Source organism: Labeo rohita, chromosome 1 (assembly GCF_022985175.1).
Source record: "Labeo rohita strain BAU-BD-2019 chromosome 1, IGBB_LRoh.1.0, whole genome shotgun sequence".
NCBI lineage: Eukaryota > Metazoa > Chordata > Actinopteri > Cypriniformes > Cyprinidae > Labeo > Labeo rohita.
In genome coordinates this window covers 45,350,449-45,368,514 of record NC_066869.1, presented here as the reverse complement: position 1 = coordinate 45,368,514, position 18,066 = coordinate 45,350,449, and the positions used below count along the sequence as shown (strand labels likewise).

General features: G+C 36.5%; 1 protein-coding gene across 3 annotated transcripts in view; it reads right to left on the bottom strand.

The window, feature by feature from the left end:
• Positions 1-1,338: 1,338 nt before the first annotated feature.
• Positions 1,339-18,066, bottom strand: part of nrp2a (neuropilin 2a) — a 90,902-nt gene continuing 74,174 nt past the window's right edge. Inside the window, exons 14-17 of one of the 3 annotated variants that reach the window (XM_051111020.1) lie at positions 17,159-17,252; positions 14,852-14,884; positions 6,460-6,519; positions 1,339-3,542 (exon numbers count right to left, since the gene is read on the bottom strand). In XM_051111020.1, coding sequence (XP_050966977.1) covers positions 3,238-3,542; positions 6,460-6,519; positions 14,852-14,884; positions 17,159-17,252 — 492 coding nt within the window. In that variant the 3' untranslated portion in view covers positions 1,339-3,237. Of the gene's footprint in view, positions 3,543-6,459; positions 10,903-14,851; positions 14,885-17,158; positions 17,253-18,066 lie in introns of those variants that run through there. The other 2 variants (XM_051111026.1, XM_051111036.1) reach the window with 2 other exon arrangements.

The following is an 18,066-nucleotide window of genomic DNA, read 5'->3' as shown; positions in this document are numbered from 1 at the left end:
TTTCATAAAAATAATTCAATTTATATACTTTTTAATGTCAAACGCTCCTCTTGTCTTGCTCTTTCCGGCCTGTTTTTTCCGGTTCGTGACAGTTAGGGTATGTCAAAAAAATATCCTCTCATGTTCTCCCTCAACTTCAAAATCGTCCTATATCGCTGTTTTACCTTTTTTGTTAAGGGTGTTTGATCTTCTTTGCATGCTCGCTTTGCAAACACTGGGTTGGAACTTCTGCAGTGATGTAGGATGATTTTAAAATGATTTTTGAAGTTGAGGGAGAAAATACGATCAGAGTTTTTTCAACATACCCTGTCTTAAACCAGAATACAGAGAGACCAGGGAAGAAATGAACCCTGAAATGTTTTCCTCAAAAAACATAATTTCTTTATGACTGAAGAAAGAAAGACATGAACATCTTGGATGACAAGGGGGTGAGTACATTATATGTGAATTGTTGTTCTGGAAGTGGACTTCTCCTTTAACCAGCTGGTCATTGGCTTCATTAATGTCAATCCTGTAACACGAAAGATGACATTTTGAAAGTTTCAAAAGTTTTTGAACCCCCATTGACTTTTTGATCATTTTTTTTAAATATACAATATTTGAGCCATTGCTGTTACCCTCCATTTATTTTAAAACATGTAACTAAATGAAATGGATTGATAATAATAATACGTTTATTATTATTATTATTATAGTTTGCACATGTACAAGCCACACAACTCCAACACTACTGGTGTTCTTTGGACCTTGGCCATGACTGATATAATTGACCTTACTATACTGTATTTTACTGTTCCCATCATTAGTCAGTGAAACAGCCAGAGTGGTAAAGGCAAAGGCAGGCACACTATGGAACAGAGAGGAAGCTGAGGTAGAGAAATAGTTAAATGGATGCAACCGGGTGGTTGTATGAGGTGGAGGGATGAAGGGAACTTTGGGGGGTGGAACAGTAAGGCACTTCAAAGCTTTGATGTTGTGAGCCCCTAAATGAAGGCGACTGAAGGTCCGTGCTAATGGGAGCCCATGGGGAGATGAGAGAAACTGTAGCAGACATAGCTGGAAAGAGAGCGCAAGAGCGAGTTTGTATGTGTTTTATGACTGAATGTGTTGATATTTAATAGAGTCAGAGGTTCTATTGATGGACTCTTTTTGTTGTCAGTGGAGGTACGCTATGTACTGGTCTGGTATTTGTAATATCAGTTGCATGTGTGTGAACATGTTGAGCAATGAGTATTCAACTCCTTTAACAATCCCCTGCTCTTGTAACCTCGAAACTCAAAACCCATCGTAAAACATCAACATCAGTCACCTTGGAATGTTCAACACCACATCATCCAATATGTTAACAATCCTTTATTAAATAATCATAATAACAATAATCATCATCATAAAAAGCACAATTTCTGTACAAAGTGTCCAAAGAGAGACTGGATTTCTACCCAGTGCTGTGATTCTCAAGTATTTCGAGTGTTTAAGACAGACGAACGCTCCAAAGCAGTCTTTTTTTTCAGGTCCAGAGCCGAGGCTGGAACAGAGTAGCTCCAAGGCACTTGCAAAAGTCCAGGGGTCCAGTAGCAAGAGTCTTCAAGAAGGTAAGAAGTACGTGTATGAGTCAAGCAGGGTTCAGTAGGCTCGCCTATCAGTGCCTCAAAACTCACAGAGATCCCAGATTCTCATAATGTGTCTTATTCTGCAGAGGTGTAGTGTGCTTTGGGTGCATTTATTTCCACCAACTCCAACACTGAGTGTTTTTTGAGTATGTATGAGGGTGGGGAATCCCATCTGAGCAAGTAGGTAAAGATTTACGGCATCTGTCTTCCACCTTTTTCCAGTCTTTGAAAACCACAGGGGAGCAGGTTTACAACCAAACCTGTCTCCTGTTAACATAAAGCCTAAGCATGGAAACATAAAACTGAGTAAAAGAGAGAAAAAAATCAATTGGGAATGAAACTGAGGAAAGAACCGCTGTATGGTGTACATTTGAAAGTGTTGGTGTTCCACAAGGCTCTGTGTTGGGTCCTAACTGGTTTGCACATAACCTAAAACTGTAAAATGTTTTTTAAGGTGAATTAATGTTGACAGGTTTTGTAACACTCATTTTGGCATCTCAAAAAGGATTTCAAGAAAATATATAAAATATTTCTGTATACACTTTTTGTTTCACACCAGTCCAAATCTAAACTGTTTTACTTCTTACAGACCGTTTAAACTTTCAAAAAAATATCTGTTTGACCCAAGAGCCAAGATATACTGCACTGATAGATTTTAGTCTATTTTTTAAATATAAGCAGTGGACCTGAATCTCTCCGAGCCAATAACTGTAGCATTCTTTAATGCCCAGAGTAAAAAAAAAAGAGAAATTGTATTTCAAATCCTTCAGTATCTGTCATTCTTTCAACCCTTGTTTCACATTATTTAATGCCTGTTTGCTAGCTTAAAGCTTACACATTAGCTTGGCTGTCTTAGTCTCCCAGTTATAGCAATCCATAGGTTGCACTGACAAAATCCTCAGTCGTTTCAAACAAGTGCGGTGCCTTTTTTTTTTTTCAAAACACAATCCACAAAACACACTGTGCCGAAAACTAAATCTAAGAACCCTCAATCTGTCTTGCTTTTCCATTTTCAAACTGTCAGACTGACAAGAGAAACAAAACGGTTGGCTGAAAGCAATGGATTGTAAACACACGATAATAATGACGTATAATCACCCCAGGCTACTGAACTTCTCTGCGACAGAAAAACAATAAAGCAACATTAAACCCATCAAAGCCTTTAAAAAACAATGCACCACATCCTAGGCCACACTTTTGGGAATGATGGTGGATGGAAGTTTGCGGCTTGAAAGTCCAGCCCCAAATCTCCCATTTTCAAAACTAGACCTCTTAGAAATCTAAGCTGATATACTCTCATCTTTTTTGGAATAGCAGAACATTGATATGTATCGACATTTATTTTGAGGCTGAGCCCTGGAAAGGGTTTCAATCCTTGTGGCACCAAACTCTCCACTTTTGATATAATCCAGTGAAAGATGAGGAAGTCCTTGGCAGCAGTGTTAGAGCTGAATAAGCACAACTGCTTGGAAAATAAGCTCCAGGAGAAGTTCAGTCTAGGAGCTCTCCAGCTGAGATGGACATGCATTCCAGGAATACTAAGAGATGAGGCTCGTCTCTTCAAAGAGTCAAATCGGGTTACTTTGAGGTCAATTTAGGATATTCGATATCTCCCCATCTGTTCTCCTCAAGCCTCGGAGCAGCAGCGCTGTTGGTTAAGCTTCACTTTGTGCTTAATCCCATCATACAGCTCGAAGTTGTAGTTCTCCAACGTGGTGGACGAGCGTGATGTCAAGCCGCCGTACGAGCAGGTGCAGTAAAGGAGGAGGCCAGCGCACACGGCACCTAGTAGAACGCCTAGAGAGCTCATGACGATGATGGTCAGGAGAATGGGGTCCAGAGAGTACAGCCAAGTGTTGTCCTTATCGACCACGCGCGTCACCGGAGGCTCTGATGGCGTTTCGGCTGTGCTCCACTCTGGAAACTGGAAACCTACAACAACAAGAGGAAGGGAGAGCACATAAAGAGGATGTTCTTGACAATCTCATGCACATAAACTTTACTGATACCATGGTAATATCATGGTAGTCTTTGAAGGAGATGATCTCTCACCCAAAATAGTGATATATCAGATGGTTGCCTTCCAAAAAAGTACTGTGCATGAGAAGGTACTACGGTATACCATGGTACTTTTTCAATAAAACCACAGTAATAGCATGGCAAACATTTCTGTAAGTGAAAAAGTACACAGATATTGTGGTACTACCATGGTATTCTTTGAGGTATTTTGGAGTTTTAGAAGAATACTATGGTATTAACAAAAGCAAATATATAAAATATGACAAAAGCAGTCTATTGATATGTGGTTTGTTAGGATAGGATAATATTTGGCCAAGATACTATTTGAATATCTGGAATCTGAGGGTGCAAAAAAATCAAAATATTGAGAAAATCACCTTTAAATTTGTCCAAATGCATATTACTAATCAAAAAATAAGTTTTGATATATTTACAGTAGGAAACTTACAAAATATCCTCATGGAACATGATCTTTACTTAGTATCCTAATGATTTCTGGCATAATTTTGACTCATACAATATATTTTTTTGGCTATTGCTACAAATATACCTGTGATACTTAAGACTGGTTTTGTGGTCCAAGGTCACATATTCGTATTGTATCAGATGGTACATTTACAAAAAGTATTTGTGGTACAGTGATGGCATCATATGGTAATACCATGGTGCTTTGAGATATAGATTTTTAATGTTTTTTAAAGAGGTCTATTCTGCTCACCAAACTTGCATTTATTTGATACAAAGTACAGCAAAAACTGTAAAATTTTGAAATATATTTACTATTTAAAATAACTTTCTTCTATTTAAATATATTTTAAAATGTAATTTATTCCTGTAATTTATTCCTGCTGAGTTTTTAACATTATTACTCCAGTCACATGATCCTTCAGAAATGATTCTAATATTCTGATTTGCTGTGAGGTAATATTATGATGTGGAAAACAGCCGAGTAGAATCTTTTCAGAATTCTTTGATGAATAGAAAGTTCAGAAGAACAGTAAAATTACAAATGTCTTTATCATCACTTTTGATTTAAAGCATCTTTGCTAAATAAAAGTATTATATATTTCTATAATAATCCATCCAATTATACTGACCCCAAGCTTTTGAATAGTATAGTGTATAATGTTACAAAAGCTTTTTATTTCAGATAAATGCTATTATTTGTATCTTTCTATACATCAGAGAATCCTGAAAAAAAATATACTCAACTGTTTTAAATTTTGATAACAATAATAATAAAAAAAACAAAAAGAAATGTCTCTTGAACAGCAAATCAGCATATTAGAATAACTTCTGGAGGATTTAATAAATATATTAAAATAGAAAGCAGCTATTTTAAACAGTAAAAATATTACTGCTTTTGCTGTATTTTGGATCAAATAAATGCAGGTTTGATGAGCAGAAAAAAAACATTAAAAATCTTACTGTTCAAAAACGTTCGACTGGTACTATGCTACTGAAATTCATGTAGCACATATTTTAAGGCAAACCATGGTGCTTTCAAGATTACCACAGTATTAACATGACACATGTCCAAAAACATTTTTGCAAGAAAAAAGTACAATGGTATTAACATGTTTTTGTACACTGGCATTCTTTGAAGTATTCTTGAGTAAATACCACGGTACTCCAAAGTATTTAAAAGGTATAACCTTGGTAAATTAATATAGTAATCAGTGGTATTATTAAACTTATACAGAAAGAATGTTTTGTTTACAACTACAGCCTTTGAAGGCTAAACAAAAGTTTTTGTGTTTATTTTTCCGCACAGTATCCTGTGGAGGAAGATACATATAACCAACTAATGGCCTGGTCTGTGGGAGAACAGTGGCTGTTTTCAGCTGACAAAACTAAGCCGTAAACTCTTTTGTGGCACCCTGTGCCTTGCTAGCGGTTGCATTAGGCTTAATTAGGCTGCTTTTGACAGCAAGCTGATGCCAAAACTCGCACCAGCTGAGCTGCTTTTCCACTTTGACTGATATCTGTTGCATTTTGTTAAAGCTTTTGCCCTTTTCGTTCCAACAAAAGGCTTTCGAGGTGATTGACAGCTTGTGAAGAGTGTAAGCTAAACAGACTTCATTACGTTGTATTAGAGTAGGGGGAAAAAGATGGAAGACATTGATAAAGGAAGTCAGGGAGAGTGAAAGAAAGACAGATGGAGGGGGGTGACAGTCTTTAAGGATGAACAGATTTCGGCTGGGTAATTAACTCGTCCTTGTCTTTATTATTTATTTATTTAAGAGCCAAAACAAAGACATCGTTATGAGTTGAGATGGATTCCAACTGGGCGATAGCGGGAAGGGACGGGCGGAAAGTATGATAACCGGAGATGTTTTTTTTTTCACTTCTTTGCAGAAATGCGGGGTGAGGGCGATGCGAGTATGAACAAACACGTACATACCCACACAAACACACTGTATCATCTCAGCTCTACCCATATAAACGTATGCACAGATGCACTGTGGAGCTCCACAGCATGTGCCAAAAAATTACGGAATGGGAAGCAGCATCCACAACCCGTTTAATTACATAATGTGGTATATTTTTACAAATAAACAGGATATTCAAAGAGAAAAAAGACTGGGATTTGATCTGACAGATAATGTGCACAAACAAATCATTCACAATAAGAACAGAAACAAGCATTGTTGAAGTAATTAGGGTGAATTTTGAGTTCATGTTCACTAACCATCTGTTTTTGACTAATCTAAAAACCTTAAGGGGGGAAAAAAAACAATAGATGAAAGATTTCTCATTTCTGGTTCCATTCTTTGAACCAGGAAGCAGTCATATATTGTATGTATGTATTGTAGTAGTGGGAACTAACCTGCATTTACATGGTTATTCCCAGTGAAGAGACGCCCATTTCCAACCGTTGGTTTTTTAACTGTGGATAGAAATGTAGACATTGTATTGAAATACATAATACAATTCAAATTCAAAAAGTGCTCAAAATTATTATTAACCATATATATATGAAAAAATATATAGTGTGCATTATTGATTTAACAAAACTGATTTAAAAAAACATCATAGGATTATTCAGAAATCTAGCTATTAATTATGTCTTTAACTTTTAATTTACATGAATTCTTGCTATAGTGCCCCTCGTGCCAACTCTGAGAATTCAGGGAAAACTTGAAGTGTTTCCATTCATTTACTTGCATAGAGCATTGGGCTTTGGATTGACAGAGATCTAAGTGTATTTTGAGACTTGAGGCTAAGTGATAAATTATTAAAGGGTCGCAAGATATGTAACATAATTACAGAGCACAGAGAATAACACCATGTGACCTACATAATTACTAATTGAAGCACAGCAGCATTTAAACATTAAGGGAACGCACAAATATAGCAGCAAAAATAGGCCAATGTCTATTGTTACTGCGCTGATATAAATAGATATAAAGAGAAGTGAGGATTAGAAAAATAAGATTTTATTGTCACATTTTAAAAGCAGGTTTTCAAGACACAAATTCATCAAGCAAAAATATTCTGTTCACATTCGCATTTTAAACAATTTACTAATTTCAAAGTTGAGGTATAGGCTGACCACAGTTAGAAGGTACTTTCATAAAGCAAAGTGCATTATCATCATCATCCTCATTATTATGATTAAATTCATAGTCTGCATCACCACCACCACCTAGGTAAGCTTAGCGGTGCAATAAAAGGCCCATAACTTTCAAATGGCTTTATAGATCAGGTCGCTTTGTTCCAAAAATGTCCGAGTTGGAGCCCGCTGTGTCTAAAAGCAGAGAAATCAATGTGAGAGCTCGCGCACCACGGATGCGAAGGCGGTAGCCTGACTGGATCCATTGTGAGCGATCTATTCTACCCAACCTCCGAGGAAAGCGCAGTCGACTGTTCGACAACCCCTGAGATGCCCGTGTCCAAAAGTAGCATGAGTCATTCGGGATCCGAGAAAACATCGGCAGGGGCGTGAACATCAACCTCAATCCTCCGCTCTTTGAAAAACAGACTGTTTTGCTTTATCAGAAGCTTCTCGGTTCATGCATTTAAGAGCCCAAGAAGAATGGCTGTTTGGCATCATGCCTCGCCGAGTGACGCGTCGACGGAGTTCTCGAGAGAGCGCTCGCACTCATTAATGTGGTTTCCCGAGTCGACGAGAGACACGGGGCGGGAGACGGAACGCCTATAGCAGCTTTAATAAATGGTATCTGGTCCATTAACTAATTAAAAATATTAAGAGTGAAGAAAGAAGAGGGGGGGGCACGGTTTAGGGAAGAAAAGAGCGATAAAGTGGCTGCTTTAAAAGCACATTGCATGACGGTGCCAAAACATCTCTTACCACCTCACAGCAGGAAATGGCATTAAAAAGCCCCTCCGGAGCCAAGGGTCTTTATCCTTTTATTTCCATTTTGAACAGCTCTATACTTCGTATATCGACATGAAGACCTTTTGAAATGCTTTGAGGCTTCATTGTAGATCTGCTGAATATTCTTAAAGACATAGTTGGCATGAAAACGATAATTCGGTCATCATTTACTCACCCTCAAGCTGTTCCAAACCTTCCTTTCAAATGTGAAAGACAAAAGGAAATGCTAAATGTTTATATTGTGTTTTAGTCTAAAATAAAAGCACAAAAATTCTCGAAAACAGTGCAAACTTGTGTGATACATTCCAAGAATCTGTCGACATTACGACATTTGAGAACCAATGCCATTTACTGTAACTAATGGCAAATTTGCCACCATATTTGATTATACGTGAACTTCGATTATGACTATTTTTGCTCACGCAAATCTATTGTATGGTTTGGAAAAACTTATGATATGCAACTCTGGACTACAAAACTAGTCATGAGGGTCAATTTTCTAAAATTAAGATACATGATTTGAAAGTTGAATAAATAAACTTCCATTGATGTATGGTTTGTTAGGACAATATTCGGCCAAAATACAACTATTTGAAAATCTGGAATCTGAGAGTGCAAAGAAATCTAAATATTGAAAAAACTGCCTTTAAAGTTGTCCAAAGTTCTTAGCAATGCATATTACTAATCAGAAATTAAGTTTTGATATATTCACGGTAGGAAATTTACAAAATATCCTCATGGAACATGATCTTTACTTAATATCCTAATGATTTTTGGCATAAAATAAAAATTGATCATTTTGACCCATACAATGTATTTTTGGCTACTGCTACAAATATACTCATGCTACTTAAGACTGGTTTTGTGGTCCAGGGTCACATAAATAGTGTCATTTTCATTTACATAATGGTGCAGCATGAACATTTTTCAAGGCATTTCCTTTTGTGTTGCACAGAAGAAAAAAAAAATCTGGAATAACACTGGAGTAAGTTTTTGACCTATTCCTTCAAAACAGTTACCGTTACTGCTTCAGACATTTGTACTAATACGATATAATAATCAAATAGTATGTTCATGACACTCCTCTTTCCAAATACAAAACTGATTAACATAACCTATAAAACCGAATGACAACTCAATTCAGTAAATGATTCAACATGGCTATGAAAAAGCATATGGCAGTCTTGGACAGCATTCACTGCTAATCACTCCTGAAGCTTCATGATGCTTCAGTAAACCAAAATTGCTACCAGGTGTTGATATCTGCACAAGTTCTCTCAGCGCTTCCTCATCGCATAGAGACGAAGAAAGGAAACAGCTGTCTTTGTTTATGGGACTTGTTTTTGGAGCCTCCACACCAGCAAGCGTTTGCTCAGAATAACACACGCCAACACAGTTTTGGGTGATCTTTGGGAAAAAAATGTGAGAAATGCGAGATAAGAAAGGAATAACCTAGATACTGCCAGAGAACACAGAAACAAACACAAAACATGAAGACTCCCTTACATAATCGCTCTTATCTCATTGGTGGTGCCATCCCTTCATTTAAGTTGAGCACATCATTGATATAAAACCATGCCAAATACAATGTTTAAAGTCAACATGAACGAACATTTGCAATGCATTTTAGTTCCATGATGAAAAAACGGATTGTGAAAAGTTGGCGTTTCATACAAGGATACAGCCTGAATGTAAGTTCACATTGCTCCTGCCACTTTTTAATTGGGAAACCCGCATACTGGTTCAATCTATTTCTGTTTGCGGTTACTGAAGCACTCTTTATTACATTATTGACAACTGGCATTATTCTATTACGTAGGTTTTACCTACAACCACAGCTTAAAACAAGTGTGATCTAAGCGACGTCAGTGGACGATGCATTGATCAATTGTTCACGATAAGACTAAGTAGACATATTAAGAAACTCAATTTCGATTTCATGTTGACTTTAAAGGCAGTGTTCATCAAGACATCATCTTAGGTGGACTCCTCATTTATCAGACTTAACTCAAGTTGTTTACATGCAGAAACCTTTTAAGCAATACTTCGCCTTCCCTTATTACTAATTAAATCATGCTTGCGTTGTATTCAAAAAGTGCTAAGAAGCACATTCTCAGTAATGGAGCCTCCGCCCGTATGCTTTGATTTCTCTGAAAGCTTCATGTTCTTTCTTTCACCAAAGGTCTGTTCCCATGTTCTGCTATAATAAGGTAAAGTACTGGTAATCAATCTCAGGGACTAGTCAAAGTGCAAACGTCGTGGCGTGTCCACAACAGCTCTGAACTCCTCAGTGTTTAATCACATTGATTTAACATAAGTACAGCACACTGGATCAAAGTCAGTCTAGTCCAGGTCATTGGATAGCACGTCCTCTTGGCTTGGCGCTCATCATGAGGCTCTAGATGTGGTAAACAAGCTGAGCACGCTAGTAAGACAGGGTCGTCGGTATCCAAGAAAGAAAAGAAGACGAACAGAACGAGGAAACAGAAAATCAAAGTGTTGGATGCATCCGGATCCAAGCATCTGAGAGCGTTCTTTGAGGTTCTCCTCCAACTCTTCAGTCTGAGATCTGCTTTTGTCAAGGACTTCCTTCATGAAGTCAGCATTTGCAGGCAAACCTCTAAACCTTTAATCCAGGTGTTCACCAGTAGGAATTGCCATCACCCTTCTCAACCCATACAGTCAACTTGGGCGTCACCCCAGCCCTGTGCGTGCCGCCGTTGGGATAATGTGCATTGTGAGGGCTGTAGTAGGCCATTGTGGGTTGGTTCCTCCTGGCCGTAAGATGGCGACAGCTAACGGCCATGACAATGACAATGAGCAGGAACAAGATGGCTCCTCCACCAGCCATTATGTAATACCAGTTGGGCAAAACAGGTGGTACTGACAGCGTATCTATTGTTGGCTCACTCTTGTCAGGTAGGGCTCCCCCTGGTGGAGAGATATACAAACTGTGAAACACGCCACACTACTGCTAGGTTCAAATGCAAGCACACTAAGATGCTGTAGTGACTGTTTTGGCATACAATCATGTAGGGTAGAAGCTTCATGCTCCATGTTTCACTGTTCGATATCACCGTGAAATAATCTCTGTCCAGCGCTGAGGGATCTACATAGAGGCATGTACAGTGAAACAATGGGAGTGAATGCAGTGCTGTTATGTAACGTGCTTTCAAATAGGCACCTGAGTCAGACTCCAAGCATGTTGCAAATAAAGACTGCCCCGCTCTAGTCCTGGGGAGTGGGAATGCCTTACTATAAATCATATTGCATGCTGGATTTTGGGACAAGTCTCTCTCCAGGACTACTCGAAGGGCAGATACATGACTACAAGTGCTGGTAGTTCTCTAAACCGTTATGTCTTAGGGGTACATTGGGGCTGCATTCAAAAAAAAGAGGCTGTTTTGCCAAGCAGAGGCACATGCATTCTGTTCTCCCTCAGTTCGGTCTTCTGATTTTTGATTATTACAGGAGTTTATATTTGGGCTGGGGATCGCCAACTTCATCAATACATCTTGATGCATCACAACTGAGACTGAGACAGACCCAATGTGACATTTTTGATACTTTTTGCATGGCCTTGCTCCAGTTTTGTCAAGCATGCCATGTTTTAAAATTATATTACGGCATACAATTACATGTAACTTCTGCCTAATTTGGCGTTCACTGATTATCATAAATTGATCTGTGAGAAATTACAGTTGAGGTCAAAAGTTTACATACACCTTGCAGAATCTGCAATATGTTAATTATTTTACAGAAACTAAGAGGGATCATACAAAATGCATGTTATTTTTTATTTAGCACTGACCTAAATAAGATATTTCACATAAAAGATGTATAAATATAGTCCACAAGAGAAAATACTAGTTAAATTTATAAAAATGACCCTGTTAATAGTTTACATACGCTTGGTTCTTAATACTATGTTGACTGTATGATTTTGAGATCCATCTTTTCACACTGAGGACAACTGAGGGATACATGTGCGACTATTACAGAAGTTTCGAATGCTCACTGATGCTCCAGAAGGCAACACGATGCAGTAAGAGCCGGGGGGGTGAAAACTTTTGAACAGAATGAAGATGTGTACATTTTTCTTATTTTGCCTAAATATCTTTTTTTTTTCATTTAGTACTGCCCTTCAGAAGCTACAGAAGATACTTACATGTTTCCCAGTAGACAAAATAAGTTAAATTTACCGTGATCTTCAAATTCCAAAAGTTTTCACCCCCCCCCCTTAATGCATCGTGAACAGTGGGCAGTTTAACTGGATCAGGACAAACAAGGGACTCATAAACAACTATCACAAAACAAAACCCAAAATAAAGCTGTGGATCTTTCAGGTAACAACACAGTATCAAATAATTTTTATAAATTCAACTATTATTTTCTCTTGTGGACTATTTGTAAATGTCTTTTATGTGAAATAACTTATTCAGGTCAGTACTAAATAAAAAATAACATGCAAAATTTTGACTTCAACTGTATATAAATGCACACATAACTAACTAAAAAATAAAAAGTTAAATAAATAATGAATTAAATAAATAATAAGTTAATTAACATTGAAAAACACACAAGGTAATAATTAAAATATCAATATATGGAATTAAAGTACAGATGCAATATCTTGTGAAAAAAGTCACTCTAGATCTATAACTGAATCTGCGTAATTACAACCATTAAACCACCTAGTGTAACACTCCAAGAATTGTAATAAGCTAATTTTCACACCAACCACAAAGCTACTGGATGAGTTCAGCTGCCTTCGAAAGCCAACGTGAACCGCCACATGTTGACTTTAAATTGAAACAGCTTTGAGCAATTTCTGACACGCTGAAAATAAAAACAACCCTACATCTTGACGAAAACAACCAAAATAGTAACAAATATTACAATCACACAACAAGTGGAAGCAGAGGTTCTTGTCAGCCCTGCTTTGTCTATCTCGCAGATTAGTAAGCATCGTGTGAGAAGCGCACATTCGAGAAAAGAATGACACCAAAAAAGCAGTTCTCCAGGGACTCCAACGAGACATACCCTGGGTCTCTGATGCAATGCTGCCATCTGAGCAGAACCCGGCACAGGCAGACATCTTGTTATGCTATATTCAGCCACGGAGCATGACTGAGCCACTCATTAGGGAGAGCGACTTGGCTCTGCCTGTGTCTTTTATTGACACTCATTTCACAAAAGAAAGTGGAGGTGCTAATACGCCGGTATAGCTTGTTTGGGGATTCTTGCCAATGCAAGTTTTTTTAAAAATACAGTTTTGTAATGGAACGGAGATCCAAATATAAAAACCATCATACTGCTTCGCTGTTCAGTGTTGGATGGCAGTCCATGTCTATGTGTTCATATACACTGACAAATACTTGAGGTATCCTACACCTTTCATCAGATTTGATTCTTTTTTATTCTGTCAGCTACCAATCTTTGGAATGAATGCATTCTAGAAGCATACAGGTGATTGTGACATTGATATTGGTTTTAAGTAATTTACAGCCATCAATATTATGTCTAAAACAGATTTTAGACACAGTATAGGCAGTTATTTTGTCAGCACAGGATCATAAGCCGGTCTATAATAAATCAAATATAAATTTTAGAGTTCAAATGTCTCCAAAAAACAGACATGCATTTACATGAAACTATGGTTTAAATATCCTTTTTTGTCATCAAATGAGTCACAAAGGAAACTTCCTTCAGCAGATAGATGTATATTTGTTATAGAAACTGTTATAGAAACTCTGAAAATAGTATGAATTTTTTTAAAATTGTTTAGTAACACTTTAGCTTAGGGACCAATTGTGACCACAAAACCAGTCGTAAATAGCACGGGTATATTTGCAGCAATAGCCAAAAATACATTGTATGGGTCAAAATTATCGATTTTTCTTTTATACCAAAAACCATTAGGATATTAAGTAAAGATCATGTTCCATGAATATATTTTGTAAATTTCCTACAGTAAATATATCAAAACTTAATTTTGATTAGTAATATGCATTGCTAAGAAACTCATCTGGCCAACTTTAAAGGCAATTTTCTCAATATTTTGATTTTTTTTTTTTGCACCCTCAGATTCAAATTAAAAAAATTGACCCTTATGACTGGTTTTGTGGTTCAGGGTCACAATTGTCACTATTAAATGGTTGCATACTTGCATGCGCATTACTATCATATTGGCTGTTTATTAGTACTTATAAAGCACTTATTAAAGCAAAATACTTAAACTTAGAAACTACCTTAATAACTAGTAATAAGCAGCAAATTAGGAGTTTACTGAGGCAATAGTTGTAGTTAATAGTGAGAATTGGTCCCCAAACTAAAGTTTGACCAAAATGTTAAAACGTGAAATATTTAGGATTGTGCAAGTGTTAGCATGGCTGAAGGGATAAAGATGCTCAAAAATAGACTGACAGGATGCCCATCCGGTTAGGACTGCTACAAATAGTAACTAACATCAAACAATGTAATATTGACACAACCTAAGTGAGATTTGAGAGTTATGACAGAAGGGATGATGTTCAGCGAATAATGACAAGAAAGAAAGTCATACAATTTTATTTCTGAGGAACTATTCCTTTAATGTCATATTGTGGCAGATCAGCCTTATGGGTTCAGCTGTCTGACAGTCCATGTTTGAGCATCTTTCCACCATAACAGGAGCACAAGGTAATAAAAAAAAATGTCAGAAACGGACTGGTCACCTCAAATAACCGACCCGACCCCAGGCTCCTCAACTCACTGCATAAATACCACATGCTAGGCAGTAAAACGAACCCTAGACCACCGCTGTAAACAATAACTGCTGAGCAGGGCAGAGAGCAGGAAGTGCAAACATTCACACCCGAGGCAGAGAGTTTAAACTCACCGGTCATGTCCGGAGGGAACGCGACGAAAGGCTCTAGATGAGGAAAGGAAAGATGAGGAAAGGCAGAAAAAGAGAGAAAGACAAGCAGAGCAAAATGTTAATCTGTAATGCAAGGTTAACGGCAGGGTAAATGCATGCCTTACTGTATCTAATGCTGATGATGCTGAAAACATGCAGTGAACTTCACAAAATAACGAATAATCTACATCAGAGACCACAAAGGAAATCAAACTAAGAGGTTTCAGAAACTGAAATACTTCACCCTCAAATCACCCTCAAATATATTATTTTTATGATAACAAACCTAAAAACTCTCATTACTACAATGTGTCTGAAAAGTTTACATTTGATTAATTATTTTCAATTATTAATACTTTATACTTTTATCATCAATTATTATTATTTGTATTATTATTCCCATTATTTTCATATATTAATAATGTCATTATTGTTATTATTATTAATAAAAATTAATGAATTATGATTATTTCCACTGCTATTAATTATTAATGCTTTTTACAGTATTATTCTTATTCTTTTATTCTCATTATTATTTATTTTATGGACTTTGACATTATTTTCATGATAATTAACCCAAAAACATTATCATTACTGTATGGTGTCTGAAAGTTTACTTTTGATTCTCTATTCTAAATTATTAATACTTTTATCGTCAATTATTATCATTTTTATTATTATTACTACTATTCCTGATATTTTCAAATAGTAATGCTATTACTAGTAATAAATAATCAGTTATGATTGTTATTCTCATTATTATTAATTATTAATGCTTTTTCATTATTATTATTATTATTATTATTATTATTATTATATTATTATTTTACTATAATACAAACAAATCTAGTACTCTAGTTCCAATTAAAACCTATATATATATTTAATAAGAACAAATACTACTATGATGTACAAATGTTTGAAATTCTGTTTTTAATTAAAAACTTTAGATAATTCATTAATTAATTTTACATTTTAATTAATACAGGAAAGTGTGTATCACAGAATGTATCACCTTTTCTTTTTTTTCCTGGATCATTTTAAATGGTCCTTCTGTGTTTGTCACAATTCTGATGGCTTTTAAAAGTACAAATATTCCATAAAGTGAATAATGGTCATGAAAATAATGTAACAATGCCAAAAATCTTCACAGTCCTTGATTTTTTGATGACGAGTTACGACCTGGACATGTTCTTAACAGGTTTTGAGATTCACCCAGGTGCTGTTTCCAAACGCTATTACTTAAAAGCATTTTTCCTTCAGCTAAATACTCTGTCCCAAACTCCATTCAGTGTTCAGATAAGGCATTTGATTCTCAGTTTGTTGGCACAGAAGCGTGTTTTCTAGTTTTAAGCTGTTTTCATGTAGTGAAGGTTTTGTTTTGGGGAGCAAACATGGAGGGATGGAGAAGATTGCTCGAATTCTTGAAATGCAAACAATTAGAAACAGACGAGAAACTATCGTGGGGGCCAGCGGCCCGGGGATCTCTTTTTGGCGGGAACTGCAGGTCCAACTGCAGGGGTCGATAAGAACTCTCCCAGCATGCTTTGGGAAGAATCACAGCAGGCGCATGGTGGAACACGGGCTCAGGAGGCTTCCAATTTTTGGATTTGAAATGAACCACCAAGTCCCGTAGCTTCGAAGCGAGCCAAGCGGCGACGCCGCGAGCCAAAAATGACTAAATCAGGGTTTCCAGTTATGGACTGGGAATCGTAGCAGCGGCGAGCACATGGTCACGTTCTGATGTCTTTAAGACCATAAACCGTGAAGCTTCTGTGCAAGATCCATCCTCAAAAAGCTCGGGCTATCAACTAATTCCGTTAAAAATCTCTGTTTACAAACATGGAAGGAGAAGCGCAAAGGAAATAATGAAACATAGATTAGCATCGAGGCCCAGGGGCATTTGTGGCCTAGATTTGATTCTACATTTTGCGTTTGATGGCAAACAACGAGCCGCAGTATTTTTTTGTGCGTGTCCTCCTTTCATGTTAATAAATTCTATTTTGAGAAGCTCTTTGAGATAGTGGCTGTGATGGCTAGGTTTGATCACAGTAAATAGAGAGGTTTATTGAGCGAGATTCTCAACGAATTATGGTGAAATGGTGGAACTGGAATATGTGGCGTCTGTAATGAAGAGATAAAGGTGACTTCACAGGAAACCAGAAAGAGCGTGGCGGGAAAAAACATCTGGTAGAGATAATGCAAGGCTTTGGTTTAAATTGTTGCTGTGAATGAAAACAAAAGGACAAAACTAATGATGGGAGAAAAAGATGAAACCTGCACACTTACGAGTACACTCCTCCAGTGGTGTGTTCATGCTCATGTGGATGTTATCGATCCAGATGTGGCCTTTGATACCCTCAAAAAATCCTTCGATTACCACCTGTGTGATGAAATATGAGCACATAGTAAAATGTCACTATGATTTCTGTCATACTACCAAGACTAAAGAAATATATAAAGGTTTACAAGCCTAATAACAATGTCTAATAATTAATGATGATTCAAATAAGTAATCATTTGGGCTGTCAATAGATTCAAGTAGTGAATTTCACTATTATATTTCTGTCAATTTTTACCTTACAATCAAAAGAAAATAAGAAATGACCATAAAGGGACCATAAAGATTTTTGTAGTGTGACATTATTTCTGTTTACTTTTTAATTGTTTGCATTTCCATAATTCCATATGAATCTAATTATATTCTCACTTTCCTCAGCTTTATTTTTTTTTAAATATTAACAACTGCAAAAGCAGTGCAACAATTATTATGAATACTTTTTTTTCCATTGATAGACTTTATTAATCTCAAACATTGAACATCACTATTACAATATATGTTTTCTCAAGACCAAAACATGTTTTCCATGTGATCGCAACATTATTTCATTTACAACAAAACAGACAAATAGGAAAGCAAACAAGACCATCAAAATGATCTTCAATGAAAAAGCTAGCTGAACATGGCAGTCAGGCTGGTAAAACTAGTTAAGAAGCCTGGTGAAGAAACTTTCAACAGTACAATATAGTTATATTTCATTTATAGTTACAAAATGAAAATTGATCACTTAGATCAATTTTAATTTATTTAAATAATATAATATAGTATAGCATGTTTCTGCCACTGAATTAAAAAATAAAAAAGGTAATTGTGACTTTTTATCTCAGAATTGTGTAATATAAACTGAATTCTTTTT